The 23590-nt window shown below is 42.9% G+C and overlaps 1 protein-coding gene across 1 annotated transcript; it reads right to left on the reverse strand.

The window, feature by feature from the left end:
* Window positions 1-3761: 3761 nt before the first annotated feature.
* On the reverse strand, window positions 3762-22637 carry SLC25A33 (solute carrier family 25 member 33). The gene is made up of 7 exons (XM_086476008.1): window positions 22588-22637; window positions 12946-13125; window positions 9196-9273; window positions 7638-7738; window positions 6456-6522; window positions 4855-5138; window positions 3762-4175 (listed from the first exon to the last, which is right to left on the reverse strand). The coding sequence occupies exons 1-7, from the start codon at window positions 22635-22637 to the stop codon at window positions 3973-3975; spliced, it is 963 nt and encodes a 320-aa protein (XP_086332134.1). The 3' UTR covers window positions 3762-3972.
* Window positions 22638-23590: the final 953 nt, after the last annotated feature.

Genomic DNA, 23590 nt, shown 5'->3' on the forward strand with positions numbered 1-23590 from the left:
ATACAGTTTTGCAGAAAGCCCTCAGGTCCCTGATGGGAGCGGTTCCCAGGTCAGACTTGTGCGGAAGCTCTCCCCTAGAAAGCAAAGTTAACACCCGTTTATGCTCTGCCCCTCTCAGCAGACACGGGTGGGATTTACTGTTGTTGCAGAACGGGAAGCGGTTGATGGTTGGACAGTTGTGCCTTGCTTTGACATGAAGGCAAGAGGCAAGACCTCTCCAAAATAGGAGACTGACCCTGCCTTAAATTGCATAGCTGCTTTCCTGGTTAAAACAAAAAAACCTCTCAGCACAATAGACAGAACTGCTTAAAACTCGGGAGAACCAAGTTGTGTCAACATCATGTTTTTAAAAAGCCACACATTAAAAGCTTTTTATAGACAACTGTTTGTACTGGGACTAAGCTGTACTTCTAAGCCTGTCTTAGCTGTGGTTGGGGTCTCAACTGTTCCATTTCTATCTCTACAGATTTAACCATGAAAATCAATTCTATGGAATTTCCTCTTGATAAATGTGAAGGAGACGTAATTTTTCCATCTCTCTTCCATTGTTTAGCTCAAGTATTTAGGGATAGTTTTATGAGACAAAACGATAGGGACAGGAGGAAGAACAACCCAGTCATGTGGCACATCAAGTCCTTCTGCAAGTCCTCCAGGACTTCTGTGCTTGAGAGCTTGTCTATTTTTTCTACCCCATCAACTATATCTGCAGTATCAGTCCAACCATAGATGCATTGTTTACCAAAAGTTTCCTCCTTAAAGGAGCTAATGAGAAACTTGTGCAAAACAACTGTAAATCCTGGTGAGGGGCACGACCACAATACAAGGATGTATCACAACCATCAGTAAATGGAGACAATTCTGAGGGATATCAAGGCAACCATGGATACCTAAAGGGAGGCAGTTAGTCTTAAAATGTACGGACTTGAGGCATTTTCAAATGCCTAAGAAATGTTTCCAAAGCTAAATTAACCAATATGAGTACCATGCTATTGTAGCAACAGTGTGTTTGTAATTTCAATTTAACTGTTAATTTATGAACAGGAACAGACTCGGTCCTGGTGAAGTTAATAGAAACTCCATGGTCTCTTCAGATACAACCATAGTTTCATCACCTTACTGATAATCAAGCTACAAAGGGTCTAGTAATGAAGTCTAAACCTGGAGGGAAACCGCCCAGGAAATTCTAACCAGTAACAAATTTACCTACCTTCCATGAAACTGACTTTCTGTGGAAGCTGAAGTAGTGGAACGAACAGTGAAAAATGCTTTTAGTTTTTCTTTCACAACCAGAAAAAGGTTGGTTATTTTTAGATTCAGGTATCTCTTTGGAAAAACTACTTCAAATTCTTCCCTCTGGTAATAGGCTTATTCCATATGCAGTGACATCAATAGGACTGCTCACAAACCATCACCTAAAAATGTTAACTCTTTACAGGGTCAAGGAATCAAGGGTTAGTGATTTTTAAAAATTCTAGTAGAGAGAGGAAGGAAAAATGAGTGAATTATACCGATTCAGAAATTCTACTAGCTCCCAATATAGTTTATTAACCCCCTATCAAATTAAGACTAATTCTGTCAGGGTAGTTACCAAAGCTTGAAGAATAAAACCAAAAATCCAGCAGAATTCCTGACTTTCTGTTAGATTTAGATGAAACAAGAATTTGTTCACTTTTTCTTGCTTTCTCTCTTACCAAGTCCCAAACTCCTCAAAAGGGTTTGCATTACCTCCCCTCATTTTCAAAAGATACCAGCAGTCTACACATTTGACTAGCATTTTAAAAGGGAGCTAGTGTACTCTAAGTACGGAGGAATACTAATTTAAGAAAGCAAATCTCAGAAAACGTTTCAAAGTAGCAGCACAAGTGTCCTAGTTCTCAAAAATAGAAACAGCACTGTGTGACAGTTTTGATTCCTACAAAGAGACTAAAGCTTTTGCTGCTCATCGTCTCCATAAAAAAAAGCCATGCCAGGTTTTAGTTACTCAACTGTTTCCTATTTTAGCTTAGGGGCAATGTGATACGTTCTTTTCAGTAAGGCATAATAGAAACCAGTTATTTTTGCAGTTTTGTCTCATAATGAGGTATACACGTATTCTACTCTTTTTTGCACTATGCTGCTCCATCACACTGATGTCAAATATGACCTCAAGTACCAGTCATTAGCTAGGTTCTAATGAGAACAAACGTAAAGATTTGAATCCAGTTATCAACCCATCATATTTCTGCAACAAAATACTAGCCTGAAATCTTTATCTTACTAAAGACAGCCCTGCTACTCACTACTAGGTTGTTTCTTAATTCTTTGCATGATCCTTCCAAGTCCAAACACCACCTCTGCTGTACATGGTCCTTGAAGTCAAAGATGTCTGTAAACACTTGTTTACGCTCAAGAACTCAACACCTGCTCAAACCATGAGAAGCTCACTGTTCCGTTCAACAGCAGGGAAGACTGGAGCTGGGCTCAAATGCTGCAGTGTTTGTCTCAGCTGCCAAAGCAAATGACACAAGTGAATTGGAGAGCGTAGCATGGCTAAAGCAAAACACAAACGTACCCATCTGAGTTCTAAAATATTTTATCCTGTGCTATCAGTAATTATTCATCTACGATATTGTCATGGCAAGGTACTGCGGCAATGCAAGTGGTAAAGAGACTACTCACATTAAGAGCATATTCTAATATTTATGAAAGGACTAGTCTCAAGTATGCAGGACATTTGAGTTATAACTCAAAGGTAAGAACTGTATCATGACTACTGTTGAAGAATACCCCTTTGATATTGTGTCTTTGAAGGGAAAGGCAGATATCGTATCTATACAAAACATGAGAACTGTTCAACAGGCTGCACTAAGCTGGTGAATCCTTATTTCCCTCAGTAAGAAACCAAGTAATGACATAAAGAAACTGTTTACATCAGCTGTGCATTTTTTTTGGTGCTAAATCCAGTGACGTCCAGGAGATAACATAGCATGTCATTCCCATCAGAAGCACTGCTCTACAAGAACGTCAAATCACGAATGACATGTTCCCGAGTACGATACTGTCAAGCACAATCCAGAACTACGTTTATAGTCTGTAGTGTTTGGGATTTATCTTATTCTCTCTCCCACTCTCCAGTCCCCTAGCATTGAAGTACAAGAAAAACGTGACACAAAAAAGCCCCATCGTAACAAAAGGCTGAGGTCAGGATACGTGACCCAGTTACTGCATCTCCCGGAATTTCTGCAGGGCAGCCAGGCCACCATCACCTAACGTCATGACAGATCTGTTTACAACGCCAGCAGAAGCATGTATCCCAAATGCATAGGTGCACACGGTGCTGTAATCAAGTTTTTACTAAAAGCCTCCCACAATCATATCCCAGCAATATTGCCAGTGTAAGCGGCTTTTCTGAGAGATTCTGGTGTGCTTATTTCATACCATCCAAACAGAGAAACGTGCTACAAGACCGTCCTACTTGAACACGCCAGGATGTTCCCACAGCAATGAGTGATGCGTCTTCAATAAACTAGAAGAACTCTCAAACTTACTTGGGCATTAGGCTACTACAGTGCTAAAAAGTCACATGGCTCCAGTGTTAAGACGACAAGAGTTTCAAATTGCCAAACCAGTTCTTCTGTTTTAATACAGTTTTAATGAACATCAGTCCAAGAGATCACTTGATAGTATGAGGTACATTCCTTGACCACATACGGCTGTGCTTAAGGAAAAGGACAAACATATACTTAAATTAAATAGTGTAATTTAATTTAGTAGCAGTTGAATTATCATTAAGTTAAAAAAAAAGTTATAATTAACTACTAACGTTAATGACTTGTGACCTTTCAGAAAGCAGGAATCCAAAAGGAAATATCCAGCAGGTGGTCACAGACTTGTAGCTTTTCCACCAGCACTGCCACCTGCATCAGTCTCTTAAAGGACTATTTGTTCAACGAAGAAATTGGTCTACAGTCCGTAACAGAAGTCTTGACTCTGCTACTTCGCACGGTCTTCTAACAGATACACAATTAACTCATAGGTAGACAACACAATGGCTGTGTTTGGTATCTGTCGGATGAGCTGGGCAAAGAGTCCTCTGTAGAAGGCGAGATAGCCTTCTTCACGTGCTACCAGCCGTGCTGTCTGAATGAAAGTCTTGTATTTAGTGCCTTCTTCCCGCAGCCGTGTCCGTATGACCTCTGCAGAAAAGTAAAACAGAGCCCAAAGTTAACAAGACTTAAACCTTCCCATTGAGAAACATGCCATTACCAGGAAGGAGTATGCAAATCCCAGGGACATGAAAACCTTCCTGTACCAACTGCCTGCCGGTACTTTCAGCTGTGGAATCCTGTACACATTGCCCCTCATGCAAGAAGCAAAGTTAAAGATGAGTTCCCTTTCGTGTGGAATAAATCAATTATTTGCTTATCCAAGCTAGGATAGAACTAAATGCTTCACTGATGCTCACACAATCAATACTGCTCTTTGTATATGAACATGGTAACATTCACATCTACCCAAAAAGAATAATGCTGCTGAGCCCCCAAGTTTCCCACCACTTGATCACAGAATCCTAAAGGCTGTGGTAGTCAGCTAGATGAGGCTACTAGTGAGAAAAGAAGCATTAGGCATTCAACTTCTTTTTGGCAATTTAAAAAAAAAACAAACCAAACTAGTAAGTTCAAAATCATCAACTATGTGGCTAACTAGGAATGGTGGGGCCAGCACTGAAAATGCCCATGCATACGCACACGCCACGGTAACATGCATTTGGCCGTTCAAACGATGAAGAATTTTACAGCCCTAAACCCCATCACTCGTCTTGGATTACAGGCAACAGCTGTTCCACTGCAGTCGTAAATGGAAAAGTGAACATACCATGTGGATAAGCAATACAAGAGGCACAGCCCTTGGAAACAGCAGCAGCAAACATCAGTCCGAAGAAGTTTGTCGAGTTCCTTTCGGTCCCATTAGGAGGAGAAGGGGGCAGTTGGACTTCCTTTAAGTGCTTTTTTAAACTTTCATAAATAGCAAAGCAGATAATGGTCTCAGAAATCCCAGCATAGGAGGCAGTCAGGCCCCTATAAAAGCCGCGGACACCTTCTGTCTGGTACACGTATCTAGCACACTGCAGAGCATTCATTGGTTTTGAACCCCTGACTCTAAAAAAAAAAAACAAAAACCAAACAGAACAGAGCATATAATGAGTCCAGAAAAATAATTATTATTAAAAAAACCTCATGGCTTTCAATAGTTTTTATAACTACAGAAATGGTTCTCTGCTGAGTCCTACTCCAAAAACCTTCTAGGAAAGCTTCATAGAGCAGGACTATCACACGAAGGGTGCACACTTGGCTTTGCCAATTCACTAATACATACTCATAATAATTCTTTCAGCTCAAGTTCAGTCCAGTCTGTCACAGTTCACATCAATGCTTTAAAGGACAATAAGCATTGAAGAGACACTGCTTTGTGTTAAACTAGTAATTCTATTTAAAGCCATCTTCAGCAGGCCAAGAGACAAAGGTCTGTTACATGAGAAATGATCCTTCATTTTAAGAGGCAGTTCAAAGGTGCCACCCTGTGAAGTGCTGGAATTAAGTCTCATAAATTACAAGCTGCGGTGCCTTAAAGGATCCTTCTTATCTGACCTAACATGTCCTTGCAGGAAGGAATTTCCATTCTGAGCAGCCACATTATTAGCAGTCCCTCACTGCTTCGATATCCATCAGTGACTGTGAATCACTCAACTAAAAGAGATTACTGTCAAATTCCCTCTCTGTCTTCAGGAGGTGTGGTTAACAGTAATACAATGCTGAAGGAAGCAAAAGAAGATTAAACCACTGCAACAGATTCTTACTGCCTCTAGAATGTTTTATGAAACTAATGTGGCTTCATTACAATTTAAAAACATCACCCTTTCTGTTCACAGCTACCTGGCTGTGTATCAGGAACCTCGGTTTGTTGCAGTAACACACACACCTGTATGATCTAGGATCAGTACAAGTGATGTTGTCAAATGGGACACAGGCTGCAACCTCACGCTCAGCCTCTCCCACGTGAGCTCTTCTGACCTTTACATAGCCTCTACTGTTGCTGTATCAAAGAATTTCAGCCCTTAATACATTTATCCTCAACATCAACCCCTGAAGTACAGAAGATTCTCCAAGGAGGAATCTGAGAGAAAAATAATGCTATGCCCAACTTTACTTAAGGTTTACAGTGAAACCAAAAACTGAACCTAATTCAGCCCTCAAGGCAACTTCCACATCCTTCTCAAGAGTAACTGTGCAAACTGAAGTAGGACACACAGAACCTTTAGTCTGACCAGGCAGAAGCATGGTAGCTTGAAAGGTGGAATTGAGAGTCAGGGGAACCACTGGGCGAGATCTATCCAAGTACAAAGAGCCATGAGTAAAAACGTTCAGTTTTCCCTTAGCCACTCAGTGGCATCCAATCTCCCTCAATCAGTTACTTACTTCCGTTCCAGTTGCATTCTGGTTTTCACCATCCATATAGGATTCATCAGGGAATTTGTGATAAATGCTGAAAAAGAGAAAAGAAAACTAAAAGTACAGCTGAATCCAGGCTGGTGTATTGCCATGAACTTCATACATTGTGCAGTGAGACAGTTCTAGTTACCAGCTCTATCTAGAGGTTTCAAGACATGCAGGTACTAGCTTACAATCTCTTGCCAGAGAACCATCTCATGTTAAACTTCAGGAGGCTTTGACCAATGGCCTCGGGATTTCTTAAATGATTCTTTCTTTTTGCACCTTTAATATGCACTTCATGTTCCTAAAGGCTGCTGTAGCCAAGATACCTTACTCACTGACTGGGTTTTAGAACAACAGATAAAAGGAAACCTGTGGGGAAAACACACACATATTAGTCTTTTGTTTTCCCCAGGGCTCTAGGTGGTGCCATTGAGCCATCTCATTAACAGAATCCACCCATAATTAAGGGATTAGTTTGGGAAAGATTATTTTTAATAATCACTCTGGTGGCTGATGCTTGAACTAGTGGAGCTCCTCTGCTGTATTTTTCCTACAAGAACAAACTATTTTCCTCATCCTGGTAGGAAAAATACAAGATCTAAAACAATTTGGCTAATAAGTACCAAAAGTTTGCTGGTGTCTACTAATACTTTTGTTCTTACATTCAGAGACATCACCATAGCACTGCAGTTGGAAAAAAGTCCATCCCAAGTTAGTAAACAACTATCTAGAAATATTTCAAAGTGTTGAACAGGGAAACAGTTCCTCTGTAGACAAGGCAAGTTAGGAGGTAGCAAACTCCTGTTTTCTGGAATATACAACCTCAAACTAAGCGTATGTTTTCAGCATGTGCCACATACTGCCCTCTGTAGTCATTCATCTGCCCAGAGCTGTCAGCCAAGGCTGGCGTGTTAGCCTAGGTCCTGTACAGACAGACTGAAAGTCCAGTCCCCACCTTATGATGCATTCCATTCATTTCCTAACTATTGAGAGGGATAGAAGAGGTCTTGTAGCAACAACAGCTTGGAATAAACACTGTAAAGAATTAAAGTGCATCTCAGAGCCACACAGATACCAATGCATGTAGGCAAAACATGCTACGGGCGAGGGGCTGCACTGGGGCATGGCTGCAGACCGTACGGAAGATGAATGACACATACATACCTGCAGAACCTGCGGAGCAGATGTGCACAATGTTGCTATTGGGCACAAAAATGCCATTAAATCGCTCTTTGGCTTTGGAATAGCATGCAAAATAGACAGCTCTGTGGGAAAAGGGAGAAAAAAAAAAAGAGAAGAAAAGCAATGTAATACGTCATTCTTCACCTCACCCCTGAAAAACAAGACCTTCTCTCCAAAGAGGTCTCCACATGACTACTTCTATCTACAAGGACACAGGGTTTGGGGTTTTTTTCTCCTTACACTACAGTGCCGCTATTTGACTTGACACCCACAGGGTAGAGGTATTTTACTTTCACACCAAGTCTGAGATGGAAGGCAACATGGTCTTGCAGACAAAGCTGGACTGGATACCTACACCAGCTCTGGCGTTCAACGCGCTTTGTAAACTTGCGAATGTCACCTTCCCACCTGGAGCCTAAGTTTTCCATAAATTTGTTCAGCACTGCAACTGCATTAGCAGCACTTCATGATTTAAACACTTAACCCTGGACTGAAATGAAAAAGTTTTAAACACTTCAAATCCCTACATAATGCAGAGGAATAGAGGAAGCTCGGCTGATCTGCAACAGTCAATATGATGAGTAAGAAACTGTCTGAACCACGTGTGTTCAGATCACAGCTCCTTGAACTGAACTGCTAGAAAAAGGTGGATATTGGTGGCTACGATTTGGGAATTCCCATAAAGTAACTTATTCCAGTCTTATGGAAGACTAGGAAAGAACACAAAAGGCAGTCTGGGATTCAGATCCCTGCTGCAAAGATGACCTGTACAGAAACAGGATTCCCCACTTCCGGGGGGAACGTCCTACCTACTAGGCAAGGGGCCAGTATGCCACTCTTCCAGTTCCCTTTTAACTGGTTCAATTTCAGGGAGAGAACATCTGCCAATTGCCCAACTGCTAACAAGTTTTAACATCTGCTACACACAAACATCTTCAGCCCTGCCAAGAATGGGACAGTCACAGGTACACGTGGAAACCACTTGGGTGCCTGTAAGACTTCCAAATACAAACCAACTTGGTAGCTACTTTTGTTGTTTCTGTTTTTCTAACACACACACACACACAAAGTTTTGGGGCTATGTGGCAGTAATGCAAGTCTTTTCCCCTTAGCTGCAGTTTTTCATTCAAGAAAAATCCAGACAGATACTGCTCTCCCCTGGCATCTAGCTCCTGCTCAGTGTTTGGCAAGCACTTTTATGTATTTGCAGGGAAGTAGCAGATCATACTAGAAAAATGCAAATACTAATCCTACAGATTTTTCTGCACTACTTTCTCTTGCTTTCTCAACCACATGATAAATGGCTCTTGCAACGACTTAGAATTTAAGTGCCTTATTTAATCTGCACCTTCCAGTGTTCTACAAGCATAAAACAGATTTTTAGAAGTATTTCTTGGTATGTATACTGTGCAGTGAACATGCACAAATCTCAGTTTACAGATGGGATAACTTCATGACCTATTATTTTGAATCTTAAATCCACAGCAACATTTGGCTTGGTACCTTAAATGTGTCTTTTAGCAATCGTTTAACTATTTACCTTGATGGTGCAACTCCAACCAAGTTTGGACCCAGCCCTCGGAAGAGTGACCTTGGTCCTTCTTTTTCCAGAATTGACCTTAAAATAAAAACAAACAGGGGAAAGAAAAAAAAAAAAGATAGTATTTGGGTTAAAAGTTATGCTTCTTGTTCTGTCAGACAGTCAGTCAAAAGAAGTGTACAAAAGCAACGAGTATTAATTATCAAGCTGTTACCTTTAAGCTACACAATATACTTGAAAATTAGCAGAATTATACACTCCTGAATGAAAGCCACTATACCATAAAACTTCAGTGTGCTACAGGCAAAGGTGTGTCTTATGGCACAAGGTTATAATTCCCTTGAAAGCTGTCAGGAATTGAATTAAAGTTTCAGGGAGAGTCCAGTGATAGTTGACTCTGATGAACAAAGGATATTTTTGGCATTCTCTGTATTCTCTGTATCTAAGCAATTCAGGAGTTTGCTTCCTATATAGAAACAGGTAAAAAAAATCCTTTTCCCTTTCACAATTTCCTAGTGACGCGTTTTTCCCCCAGAGTGAAAGCTGAGTGTGGCAACCATACTACAAGCTATGTCTCCCCAGGTAGTTCAGGGATACCTAGTTTTGAGGGCATTCAAAAGAGTTCACATCATCTTTCCCAAGTAAACTCCAAGTACAAAAGTACTGCTGTGAATCACTGTCAGGACTCGACTAAAGCAGGAAGATCACCAAGTGGTGCTTTCCTGCAGCTCTGCAATTGCTATGGCCCAGATTTCCAAAGCCATTTCCATGCATCTTCCCTCACATCTGAGGAGGCACGCTGGGATAGGACTGCTCTGAAGAAGATAAACTGTTTGGACAGCTTCCCCAGCAGCTGCCAAGTTCTGTTCAATACCTTGCTCATTAAAAAAGACAGACCTTACAAATTCCTTGCACTACTAACAGTAGACATATTTCCAAGGACTAAACCAACAGCTAAACACTAGTAAACAGCCAAGTATTTACCAGTGAAGGCCAGCTACAGTCCAGTAATCACTGGGATTTCAGTGTACAATCTGCTAGACAGCAGTCCTCTTAACTGAACTCACCACGTGAAACGATGCTAGAAACCCCAGATAACAGCAGGCTCCATGGGTAGTTCACATGCACCTGTTGGAACTGCCAGTTTTTCAGAATTTGCTTTCTAGGTCATTAGCACTGTTGAGAATGTTCCCCACAGACTCCAAAACAAAGCTCATTGGACAGAAGAAGATATAGGAGCTTCTGAAACACTTCTTCTGCAGCAGAGTTGAACTTTCTGTGTAAACTCCAGGGCTGAGTATCTCCAAGGAGACAGATCCACCAACTACTTGTTCTTTGTCACTTAACAGTCACGACTGCAGATTCCAGCTGGGGTGACTCATCAGAATCTTAAATGGATTAGACAAAAACAGCCTGTCCTTCTGGAGTGCTTTCTATTCAGCAGCACGATTAACCTGCCCTCCTGAGTACCTGCTTTCTTTCTATTTACAGTAGTTAAGGGGCTTTCATACTCAACACCTTTAACTCTTACAGAGCTATTTTACAAGTAGGGCTCTAACGACTGCTTCTTTAGCCATACAGAAGGCCTAAACCATATCCAGTTTGGCAATGCGTGCATGACCAGGATTAAGAAAAGGATGGAAGAGTAAAAGCAAGAGACCTAACTTCACTTCGTTCTTCAGACATTTGTATTTTATCAGAAAGATCATAATCAATAGCATTATCTATTCTCCACAGATGCTGCCTGCAAGGGAACAACAGCAAAACCATTTTGATCTCATTTCTCAATCCTCTGAAGTAAGCAGGTCGAAATCTTGGCGATACATGCAGCTGAGCAACTCCTGAAGTGAAATGAAATCAAGACCATAGTCGCCAAATTTAATGAGCTTAATAAATACATAAAAAGGTTGACCTGATTTTAAACCATTTCCTCTTTCCCTAAAGAAAAAAAAAAAAAGACAACTCCAGAAAAACATAGGCCAAGAGGATGAACTAAAGCCTTGTGCCTTGAAGTTTTCACTTCCTTTAGTTACAGATGACTAAAGTCCAATGCTGCAAGGTGAAAAGATAGCAAGGGAAAGGAGATGAAAATCAAAGGCAACTGGCACTACCTTACATTTTCAGTCACGACTTGCTCTAGACTCACCTCTGAATAGACAAAGAAATGTTTGGCAGGGGAAGGAAGCACTGTTTACAATACAGAAACTCAAGTCCCAGAATGACTCTAGCCAGATAGTTCTGCAGAGAATTTGAATTAGCACTGTACTGTTATATAACTGTGCAGCTTCTCCCCAGGCAGTCTGCCAAGCGTGTTGGCCTTACATAAAATCATTCAACTTGCTTTGCTAGTCACTATTTTCTTTGGCATTTCTGCTACCTGATCTAAACAGGACCTCTCTGCATCACCCTGGGGTGCCCAATGATCCAAATAAACTCAATCCATTCGCAGGAGGTCTGAACCATAAGCACTTTGATACGAAATACAAAAGTAGAGATTTGGACTTCAGAGTTGCTGGTAGAACTATTCAACAGTTGTAAACTAGTTGATTTCACATTTCCTCTTCTTTATGAATACACATCTGAAGAGGGAAACAGCTGGAGCATCAACTGCTGCAGCCTGAATGACAGGGAAGGCTTTTAACAGAGATCGTAAGCAATACAGGTGTAGATAGAATGGATGCATAATAATAATTGGCAAAGACAACATCTAAAAGCAAACAGAGGAGAGCTCATTAAGTCAGCTATAGCTGAGGAAAAGGTACAAGCTTCCAAGACCCCAACTAGACATTAGATTTTAGTGAGCCTGCTTTTGCAAAAAGTGTCCTTCCCCCACTCCCATAAGTTTCAGCTATAGGTCATCCACACAAGAGTGCAGACAAGCGTAACTTAAAATACATAGGAACACAGAATTCTGGATGTCATCTGGTTCAAACTCATGCTCAAAGCAGGGCCAGCTTCAAAGACAGATCAGGGGCTGACGTGCATCACTAAGAGCACAGAATCAGAAACGCTGTTACAATGCTGGACCATTAAGGTGAAGGAAAGGCCACAGGCTCTCGCTTTTATGTGACACTCCACAGAGAGAGCGCTTCAAGAGAGGAATTAGAATTTCCCTCCATCAAACAGGCAAACAGCATGAGCAGCAATAGCTACTACCCACTCAAAGCAAACTGGCAATGGCTGCAGGAAAAGAAAAAGGCAGCGTATATGGCTTATTCTGTCCTTCAATCACTGGCCAAGAATTGGCCCCAGCCAGTAAGGATTACCTGTTCCAATGCCGAAAGGAGACAGTAAATATGATTATTCCCAGTAGGAGACAAAGATGACACTTCTCAGTGTGGACAAACAGAAAAAGCCCTTTCCTCCAGAATATCTTCTGTGATAGTTCCCACAAGCTAAGGCACATCAAGAGCTCACAGTATATCCTCTGTACTGATCCCTAGGAAGTTGTAACTACCAAAAAGCCTAAATGCGAGGAGACACTTACTCAAATCAATTCACTTCGGAAAGTTTCTAAGTAGTGGAAAAAAATTTCTGTGGAAGTTCAAAGCAACACTTAGGAGTCCTGAATACATATGCTTTTTTAAAAGAATAATTTATCTTTCTACTGCTGAAGGCAGAAGCCCAACTGACACGAATCCTTCCAGTGCAAGCCTGGAGCAAAATTTGCATTCCGTGTTTGCACAGAGGAATTGAAACTCAGATCACTTGCGTCAAGCAACACTGAATGCCAAGAGGAGCAGTACTCACTTGAGAACAGTAAAGAGGCCAGGTGATACAGGTGTTGGCCTGACCATTCCTTCGCCACTGATGGTCCCCAGCTGGACTTGTGGGTAGTAGACGGCCCGGAAGGCTAGCTTTGAAGATTGGAGCCTCGTCTTTATTACCTCTAAGGGACATGTAAAGATGGCACCAACTGTTCCTCCGCACCTGTAAAATACAATTTAAACAGATGACAGAGTCAGGAAAACACAGCTGCACAGATGTGTCAAACCACGGCACGGCATATAAATGAAATCTGAAGACTTGTTTCCAGTTGCTCCGCACTGTGGACAAATTATTAGGAAGCAGGGCAGTTTTGGCATTAGCCACGGGAGACTGTTCCCAAGCCCTGGGGGAGGGGAGAGAAGGTTGAGAAACTGTCCCAATGATCATGTGTAGTGGATGAGATTGGTAAACACAAAGATGACACCCAGCACTACCAAAAAATCCCTGACTGACCATCTGCTGGTCCCATGTTCTGACAGGACTTGGAATTCTGCCTGGAAAAAACTTCAGAGGCATCCATGTTTCAGAGGTTGTTGTCCTAAAACAGACATACCCTTGGATGGCTTTTTCTTATGGGAAGCAGGAAGCTGGCAGATGAGAACAAGCCACTGGAGATTAGGACACCATAGACTGAAAACACAGTCATATAATTCTTCACCATTTCAGTACTTATGATTAAAGCATCTGCCTACACAGTAGCAAATATCGACACCACACTAAGTCAGATCCCCTTAAAAACAACGGATATCAACTTTTTTGGGGGGAGTGGGCATAAGGAAGCTGTAAGGATGAGAGGGAGGGTGGGAAAACAGAGTAACAGGACAGAAAGGCTACTGAAGAACAGAATTCCCATACTCTGCTAACAGAAGGACAAAAATAAAATATTATACATATGCACATATATATGTGTCTATATATACATACACATATAGACACACATACGTGTGTATACATATATAAATATATATATATAAAGAAGAAATAAATGATCCTATATACTCATCTTAATGTAGTCAGACTGAGCCTCAGAAAAAGCACACCAGGCCAAGAATATAAGGTGTACAAGTCCTAATTTTCATTTTAATCAGTGATCTGGAAAGTGACTGGACAAACTATTTCTCTCACTGCTGCTGTTCCTCTTTGGTAATTGAACGTCCCTTCTGTCAAACTTCACAATTAAACATAATGCTGAGGTTGGCTAAAAGGTACTATATCTAAATGTTATTAATCAAACATGTTGGGATTTAGGAAGACTTAACTAAAGATTTCAGGTTTTTGCTAAGGGCGTTTACTACGACTGAACCTACTGATTAGGAAATATTTTCTTTGTTTACACAAGTGTCAAAGCACGTGATTCCTTCAAAAACCCATGTTTGTGATTTTCCTTGGAAAACATCACAAATCAACAACTGAACTCTCTTTGATGTTAATGTGAAATTGTAATGTAAGTAGTTTTCCATGAAAGGGAGATGAGTTTACAAAAATAATCCTCTCCTTTGTCTCACACAAAAACGAAGCACGCGCTAATTTGGGAACACAGATCCATAAAAGGACATTAATAAAGGTAACTACTGCATGTTTTGTAAAGCACCATCTATACATAAACTATTTTACTACGAGAATCTTTTTTTAAACACAAGGAAAAGGGCAATCAAAGAATGGCAGAAAAATCCAAGCTGCAGATACATACTGGTTTATAAATGCTTTATCCAGTACAGCTTATTTTGCTTGCTGAAACTGTGTGTCCAGTACCAAACAGTAACCGTTCTTTGCCAAAACCCTGAAGCCCCTACACTTGCACAGAGAGCCTGGCCACCTTGGCTGTACAACCACAAAAATTAAGGTTCTTTATAGGGTTCAAAAGGACACCGCAGAGCGCATGGCTGGGGAATACAACTTCCTCACTACAGTTTTCATGTTCTGCAAGATTCTGTCCAAGTACATGTTCCCAAACACTACGCTTTTCAGATACTAACACATCCCACAGAAGAAACTGTGTTTTCACTGAGACTGGCAATATGATTTAACACCATGCTTCAATGAGTTTCTCCTCTATGTTCTGGCTCCTGCATCTTGCCTGCTGGATGAGGAAAAAACCTAAAGAAGGGACAATCCATACATCCGAAGTGACAGATACTATAAGAATGAGCTTTTTCTTCATCCCTTTTAAACCACTTCTGCTTTGAGTGTTGAATAAAGTCACAAAGTTGTTCGTGGAACTAGGTACATAGCAGCTGAAGTTGTGTCATTTGGCTCAAAAATGAGTGTTCACAAAGACCTTATCAAGCCTCTGATTATTTTGTGTTCTGAACCAGGGCTTGGACATGAACCTTCCGTTGTGTCAATACTTCTCTGGAGGACATCGCTTCAGTTTACACTTCTCTGTTTTGTCAGATGCATCTCACATTACTCACATTTCTCTGAAATTAGATCTTGGGGAAAAAAAGAGAGGTCAGGAATGGCTTCTCCAGCAAAACCTTTCCCGTTCCCACAGCCGACACTTGTAACTCGGAGCAGGACGTTTTGAGGATCCCTCTTGCAGATCCCCACTGACACCTTTCCTATTATATATATATCCAATACAGACACAAGTCTGTATAATTTAACACCTGACTAATCAACATACTCAAGAGAAACTGTAAGTCTGTGGGAACTCAATGAAGATAATTCTATTGCCTTAATTCCCAATCCACCTATCTACCAATGCTCCACTGCTGTGTACTCCATCTTCCGTCCCGATTTATTTCACATTTATGAACATTAAAACAATGCTTTCACAGTAACAATTCATAAATTCAGAACACAAACTCCATTTGCTGTTTCTGCACTACCAGCTGCTCAGTCTAGAGTGACATCTTGCCATGTAATCTTTTAGCCTCTCTGGCATATTCCCTCCTGCATCAGCTGTCTTCTTGCCTGCCGAGCCCAATCCTTGCCTTTCCTCCTTTTAGTTTGATAATCCAGTTAATTTCTGCAGCCTTTAATATTTAAGTACTTCTGATAACGCACATGTAATCCTCTGATATTCAATACAACAAGTTAACATCTGCATCATCAGTTTTAACAGCTCAGAGTTTATGTTGTCAGTGTGACATTTAAGAAAAAAGCATTATCTAACAGAGCAATTCTCAGAATGTCAACAGGGTGCATATATTATGTTCCAAACATAAATAAATAGCAAATAGTTCAAGTAAGGACTCTGATGTATTGGGCAGATTTTTCAGATGAGCTGATTTCCTCCACATGAGAATTCTATGCATCATACCCTGGTGTTTCTCTTTTCCCTGGAAAGATGGCTGAAAAATAACACACTGTGCATAAAAGAAACACTTTGTATTCCTAGGGTGTTCCAAGTGCCTACATCTGGGAAGAAAGGAGAAACAAACAGCTTTCCTCAGCTACATAAACAGCCATAAACCTGCAAGATTCAGACCACAGATATGCAGCCACATAAATCTGATTTGGGAAAATCTTATGCTGCGACCAAGGCAAAACCTCCGAGGCTTCATACTGGTTTGAGCCAGGGTTTTTTTTGATACATTGGTGTGGAACTACAGCTCCGGAGATGTTAAGCAGTGTTTACTGCAGTAGTCTCTTGCAGAAATCCCAGAACAATGGCTAAATCTGTCCTTAGTCAAGAGATAGAAACCTCCCTAGAAACAAAACACTATGGTAGAGTATCTTCAACAGGTCACACGGCAAGCATATAACCAGCGGTTCCCAGCTATGCTCTGCTCTGCACGTTATCACGGACACAAAATCTCTTCAATGTGAGACACCCAACAATTCACCAGCTTTGGCCTGGTGCTTGCTGCCAGAAAAACAATATTTGTACTTCAGGCTTTGAATGTCCCCTCTAGTTACATGATGGGTCAGGCATACATGGCCATTACAGCAGTAAAATACAGTCTCTGCTTTGCGATGTCCGAACAGGAACTAAGGAAACTCTTGGTCTGAGAATATGAAACATAGTTTGTGTTCATGGAGATACGTAACGTACTATACATTAACAGCTGCAGAAAAAGATATTTACTTCCATAAAAAGAAAACAGTGTTTAAAAAACATGCCAAGGATGCAAATCTCAAAATCTAATTCCAATTTTTCTCTGGCTGCCAGCTTTCTATCTTTACAGAGTCCACCCCCAATATACCAATGACTTGCATTTGAAATAAACTCTCAGCACCCACTAGCACAATTGATATAGATGCCAAGAATCTTAATTAAGAGTAGGGCTTACTTCATCTGTCCTGGATTTAATCACTGAGCAATGTTCTTAATATAAGTAACAGCACAAGGCTGAATGTTAAAGGGAGTTCTGCAAAACAAACAAAAAAGCACCCAAACCTTTAATGACCTTTCACTAGAGTACCACTGACTTTACCAAGACCATATGCAAAGATGATGAGCTGCTTGGTTAGAGCCATCATAACTTATAACCCAGGCTGACACATTTTACTGTGTGAGCATTTGAAACTAACTCTTCCTCCCCAAATGACAGCAACCACTCTCAACATTTAACAGTGAACTTCTGACAGACAGGAGTCAAGTGAAACACTTGCAAGAGAAGTATTAGTGCAAATAGTCTGTCAATTATGCTTAATGGGCCACCTCAAGAACCAGGTTGACAAGTATTCATCGATTCATGTACCAAATATTGCTTTAAACATCAAAATACACCTTGGGAAATCATTTGGTACTATTGACTGGACCCCTCTGATGGATTCAGAAGCCTTTAGAGCTCCCCAAACACAGCTGCAAGCCTGTCCCACGGAATGCAGTGGGACAGCCTGGGATACAGCTAAACCACGGCGCTAACAGCGCCTACCAGCTTTCCTGCTTGCTGACATAGAATTATGCCCATCAAGGCAGATAAGGAAATCCCAAAGCGAGCAGTATATTCACAGCCAGCGTGACAAGTTTTAAACAAGGTTGTATTTGCAATAGGAATTTCATTCTGTTTTTCTAAAACGTGCCACATGCTCTAGCGTGACACACGTAGCGTAAACAGCAAAGCAGGTTGTATCTTTGTTCTATTTTGTTACTGCATTGTCAAGTCTGTAAATAAAACAAGCTGCTGCATTCTCAGATGCCATAGGAAATGGAGTAACAAAACATACAGACTGCTCCTAATGCCTTGATTTTGAGTTATTAAGCAATCAATAAATTTCCAACTAATAACGTTACCATCAGGTGTAGATATTCCTGTAAGCACTTGCTGTATTCCTCGAGCTGATACTCTTAGCGAATTGCGTAATGCACGTGAGAACCTAAACTAGGTAGAGGGCTGGAAGACAGTCAATCTCATCATCAACTCTAGCTGTCCTGGACCACACGCAGTACAGCAGACACGTATACTTCAGGTGAAGACTGCTGCTCTCCATTTTACAAAATGGAAGCACTATTTCCCCAATGGTTAGTCAGCATTAGCACATCGCTTAACAATTAACATCCGTGGGGGCTGTACACCAGTCCCTTTCATAGAATCACAAAATGGTTTGGGTTGGAAGGGACCTTGCAGACCATCTAGTTCCAACCCCCCTGCCATGGGCAGGGACACCTTCCACTGGACCAGGCAGCTCCCAGCCCCGTCCAATCTGGCCTTGAGCACTGCCAGGGAGGGGGCAGCCACAGCTGCTCTGGGCAACCTCTGCCAGTGTCTCACCGCCCTCATGGTGAAGAATTTCTTCCCAATATCTAATCTAAATCTGCCCTCTTATCAGTTTGAAACAGTTAATCCTCGTCCTATCACTACACTCCCTGATCAGGAGTCCCTCCCCACCTTTCCTGTAGCCCCTTTCGGCACTGGAAGCCGCTCTAAGGTCTCCCCAGAGCCTTCTTCTCTCCAGGCTGAATAACCCCAACTCTCTCAGGCTGTCCTCACAGGGGAGGTGCTCCAGCCCCCTGAGCATCTCCATGGCCCCACAACTTGTTTGGTTACTAATTTGGGGAGTAACTTTTCATTAGTTCTGCAACCTGTACTACACACTCAGGCAAACCCATGTCCAATTCAACACTTTAAACAAGGCTCTCAGCAACCCAGTGCATCAAACGCCTCCCAGCTGTGACTGAGAACATCGACCTATGCCCATGGAGACCGATGTCACTACGCCCTCAATTCAAAGCAGCTTGATGCCACCAACCTTCCCAAAGTATGCTTCCAACTCTTCTACAGGTTGCTTTTCAGAGCTTTGGTATCTAAAGCTGCTTTTCAGAGCCACAGGAGCAAAGGAGTTATGGACTTAGACCCCAACACAAAGACAGAAAAAAGAAAAGTCACAGACATGGTTTTATTCAAACCCATTATCAAACTGGTCCCCTCAGTTTGAACCAAACTACTAAAGAACACATATCACACAGTACCTATATGAAATCAAGATTGAAAGTTTGCTCCCAGTTTTTGCTCTTTGCCAGTTCTATGAAGGGCACTGCAGCCTTTAAATACCACTTCTTAGGAAATCCCTGTAGTAAACAGCATTACTCCAGCTGGAAAGACAACACAGAGTAACCTCTGCTGCAGCCTAGTTTAGAGGTTTTCCCAAACAAAAACAATCCACTGCACTGACTTCAGCGGGGAAGCAGGAACACAGACTTGTAAACATGCTTATATCTCTTGTGCAACTTGGGCATCATTCTCTTCGCTGCTTTTGAAGTCTCCCCTGCCCTCAGAGCCATCTTCCCATCCAAACGCCAAGACCACTTGGTTTGCCGTAAGCCTTAAAAGGAACTAACAGAAAGAAAAGGAAGCGACTGAGCCTGCCTGTCTATAGCAAGTCAGCTGATTCTAAGCCGTCTCTTTCAACACCTGGAGAACACTTTCTAATATTCAAGTGCATTTCATCACTCCCAGCCTCTGAAGCTCAAAACACCTCTGTTCTGGCCATCAAGATGATCTGAGGCTGGCCTGCCTTTTTTGTGCACGCATAGGGATACCATATTACATCTTCTTAAGCTGATACTGCACCGCATCCTCACTTCACAGGAAGCTATCATAATACCAAGAATGTCTCTATCAAAATGATTTTAAGTGAACGGGCTGCCCTTGCTTTATCTGCAAAAAGTACTTCACAACTGAACAAAGGTTAGCATCTCACACAACTTACGAAGTATCCTGAACTTCCCACACTTGCTTCTGCTGCAGGGGCGATTTTATCCAAGGTCCTGGTTCTGCAAACGGTTTTACATCACAATACGCATTTATTATAAAACAGGTATTTGAAGGATGGAGAAAGGACCTCAGCAGAGGCTATCGCTCAAGCACTAACACACTGACAATTCTTTCTAAAATCCCTTCGATAATGTTAAGGATGTAGCAAAATATTATGACAGCTGAGCTCCTTTAATTGTTCTGCAATTATTGAGCAGGCATCCTTTACCACTACTACTACTAAAAACCAAAATGCACAAGGCGGACACGGCCCAGAACTGTACCTTGTATGATCTGGGTTTCTACCTGCCTATCGGCTGGCTGGTCCAGCACCCCTCCAAACACATCACGTATTTCCTACTACATTTCTTACATGAAGAGAAAGGTGCTTTAACAGCTCGAGCAACAGTTCAAAACTGATGTTCAACTTCTTGTTCTATCCAGCGAGCCCCAAGAAACCTGCATTTCTCACTGGAAAAGCGGAGACAACGGCATTAGTAGATATGTCCACACAAGATATGGAAGTTCAGGGCATTGAACAGGGAACCACTCTGAAATAAACTGGATGGTGTTTGGTCCACCACACACCCACTTCAGCATCGGCTGGTGCCTGAGAAGACTAAATTTGCTTTTCCATTTTCCTCTCTGTAACATCACAGCAAGGCAAATGAGGGTACATTTTCCCGTGTCTCTGTAAATAACAAGATAGGGAGAACAAGAATCACATCCAGCAATGAACCTTTAAAGGCCTAAAAGACCATCTCTTTCCTCTGTGCTGTATTTTCATCACTGCTTTAGAAACAGATGAATCTGACTATATCAGAGTGGTCAGGGGGATATTCCCTGCTGTATTGCCATTTTCCCCCCTCATGGTCTCTTGAAAACAGATTGGACCTGGTGACTTCCTAGGCATGCTGCAGAAAATGGTTGTTTATTAGCATCCTTAAAGAAGGTAGAAGGAAGAGGCTGATCACCCACTGCTAGATTAAAACATTGATGAGTTTAAAATTCCTGTTTATTTATAGCCTGATGAGTTATGTGAGGACACCTAGAGTTCTGGAGAGGCACTGTTACTATCCAGACAAGCTCTATGTGTACATTCAGGTCCAGTTTCTGTCACAAGCTCCAAGTGCTACTCTAGTGCAAGTGGGGGAGGCGGGGGAAAGAGCGGACTTAAAACAACACATAGTACCCACGTCAGCAGAAGGGCAGTGTCTCTGAAAAACTTAGCTTTGTGGGTTTAATATTATATTAAATGAACTTATTGCTCCAGGGACATGTCAGAGGAGATGGAAGTCTCCTGTTTAGCAACAGGAGAAACATTGTTCTATTATTAAACTAACAATAGATTTCAGGGTGGCTTCCTAACTATTGTCAGATGACAAGCACTACAGAATATTTTACTACTTAGATAGTTTAAGCAAAGAAAAAAAAGATTAAAACAAAAGAAGACTTCTGATAAGGACAGAAGCGTATACAGCAGCACTTACTATCTGCATAACAGATTTAAAAAAAAAAATATTTTTAATTTACAACATAAAATGTTACTGGACTACTACTAAAATTACTGTAGTAAGTGAATTAACAAGGTTGGGAGGGGTTTTGGTTGGTGGTTTGTGGGGTGGGTAGATGGAGTCTTTACTTTAAGCTTTTAACACAACAAAAATAACAAGTTTACAACTCCTCACAAGAACTTAAAAGAAGGGGCCTGGCATGCCAGGTCACTTCCTCAGAAGTACCAGGACCTTCTCAAACTCTTTCCCCTCCCCATCCCTTTTTCCTTTTTGGAGTACTTGCTTTTCAGTACGATTACATGCATCAGGCCTCCACTATTGAGAGCCTCCACTATTAACTGTCACCTACACAGAGCTTATGAAAGCGTTGTGCAAATCCATCCCTTTACAAAATTAAGCTATGACCCATCACAAAGCGTAAGCCTGGACAACGCTTTTTGGATGACATCTCTCAGTTCCCGCTTGATTCAGCAGGAACCACCTATGAGGGCAAGATCTGAAGCGTTTCATTTAACAGACCTGGGTGCCAGAGCTACGCCACATCTTGAAATGACGTACAGCCAAATGTCACAGCTGCCCAACCAGCCCTGCCCAGCGCCGACCTCAAGTCGCACCCTGATCCTCTCTCACCCTTCCTGCTCGGCGTGCTAAGGATGGGGTTTCTAATTCTGAAGCGGCACCGCTCGCCCTGCCTCCTCCACACCGGCACCGAGGGCAGCGCTGCCGGCTGCCGCCGGCACGGTGCTCCGAGAGCGCCCAGGTCTGCGCGGGAGGCGGGAGGAAAGCGGCGGGCTGCGCTGGGCGCCCACAGCCCGTCTCCCCGCCGGAGGGCAGGCCGCCAGCCCGCCCCCCGCCCGCGGCCGGGAGCCGCCGCGTCCCTCTCTGCGGGGCCTCCCCCGTTCGGCCGCATCCCCGCGCCTCCCCTCCCCGGCGCTCCAGCCCTCCGCCGCGGAGGCCGCACTCACCCCCCGGCGAAGAGGTGCAGCAGCGTGTTCTCCTGCGGGCCGCCCGCCATGCTGCGGCTGCGGCGGCGGCTGCTGCTGCTGCTGCGCCCGCCGCCTCAGGCTCCGGCTCCGCCGGCGGGAGCTGGAGGCGGAGGCCGGGCCGCGGCGCGCACGTGACGGCAGCGGGCGGTGCGCGGCGCGTCAAACGGCCGCGCGGGACGTCACAGCGGGAGCAGCGCCCCCGCCTGGGCGGGGATGGGCCGGCTGTGTCCCGGCGGCGGGGCGGGGAGGGGAGGGCACCGGGGGGGCCCGGCGGGAGCCGCCCTGGGGGTCGGCGGCGCTGGGGCGGGTGAGGACGCGGGTTATGAGCGGGGACGGCGCCGGTGGGCCGAGGGCTGCGGCCTGCCCGAGCACCGGCTGCTCAGCTCCTTGGGCCGCGCAGGCAGAACCGAAAGAGCTGAACCCTGACAACCCCTGACTGAGGCCTCGTAAAAGCTTTACTTGCATTTTTATTTTAGTTTAGTTTCGCTTGCGTCTTTGTTTCCCTGCGTTTTGCTTCCCCCACAAGGATGGTTTTAGTTATTTGATGAGCAAAGTTGATAAATAGGTAACATCTTGCCTGACATCAAGGAGACAAAGCTCCAGATATCAAGGAGGCATTAAGGAGATATTGAGGAGAGATCAAGGAGACAAAGCTCCAGACATTAAGGAGATCAGTCTAGTACAGGACTGATTGTTACAAAAGGTTGCATCAGAAAAGGGGCCCTGGCTTGTGCTCAAGAAGGAGGATTTAACTAGAGGACAGTATGAGGAAGACTATGAATGCTGGGAACTCTATCCAGTGAGCCCCAAGACTGCCCATCTCAGGAAATCTGATGAATATGTATGATTTTTGTGTAAATAAACTGATGTGTTTTGCTAATCCGTTGGAGCACTCCTAGTGGAACATCCCCAGTGCTGCCCAGCGCTGCCATAAAGAATGCCTGCTTAGTAACGCCCCGTTGTTACTGAGTTTTCATCTCGG

This window comes from Leptosomus discolor, chromosome 20 (genome assembly GCF_034619465.1).
Source record: "Leptosomus discolor isolate bLepDis1 chromosome 20, bLepDis1.hap2, whole genome shotgun sequence".
Lineage (NCBI taxonomy): Eukaryota > Metazoa > Chordata > Aves > Leptosomiformes > Leptosomidae > Leptosomus > Leptosomus discolor.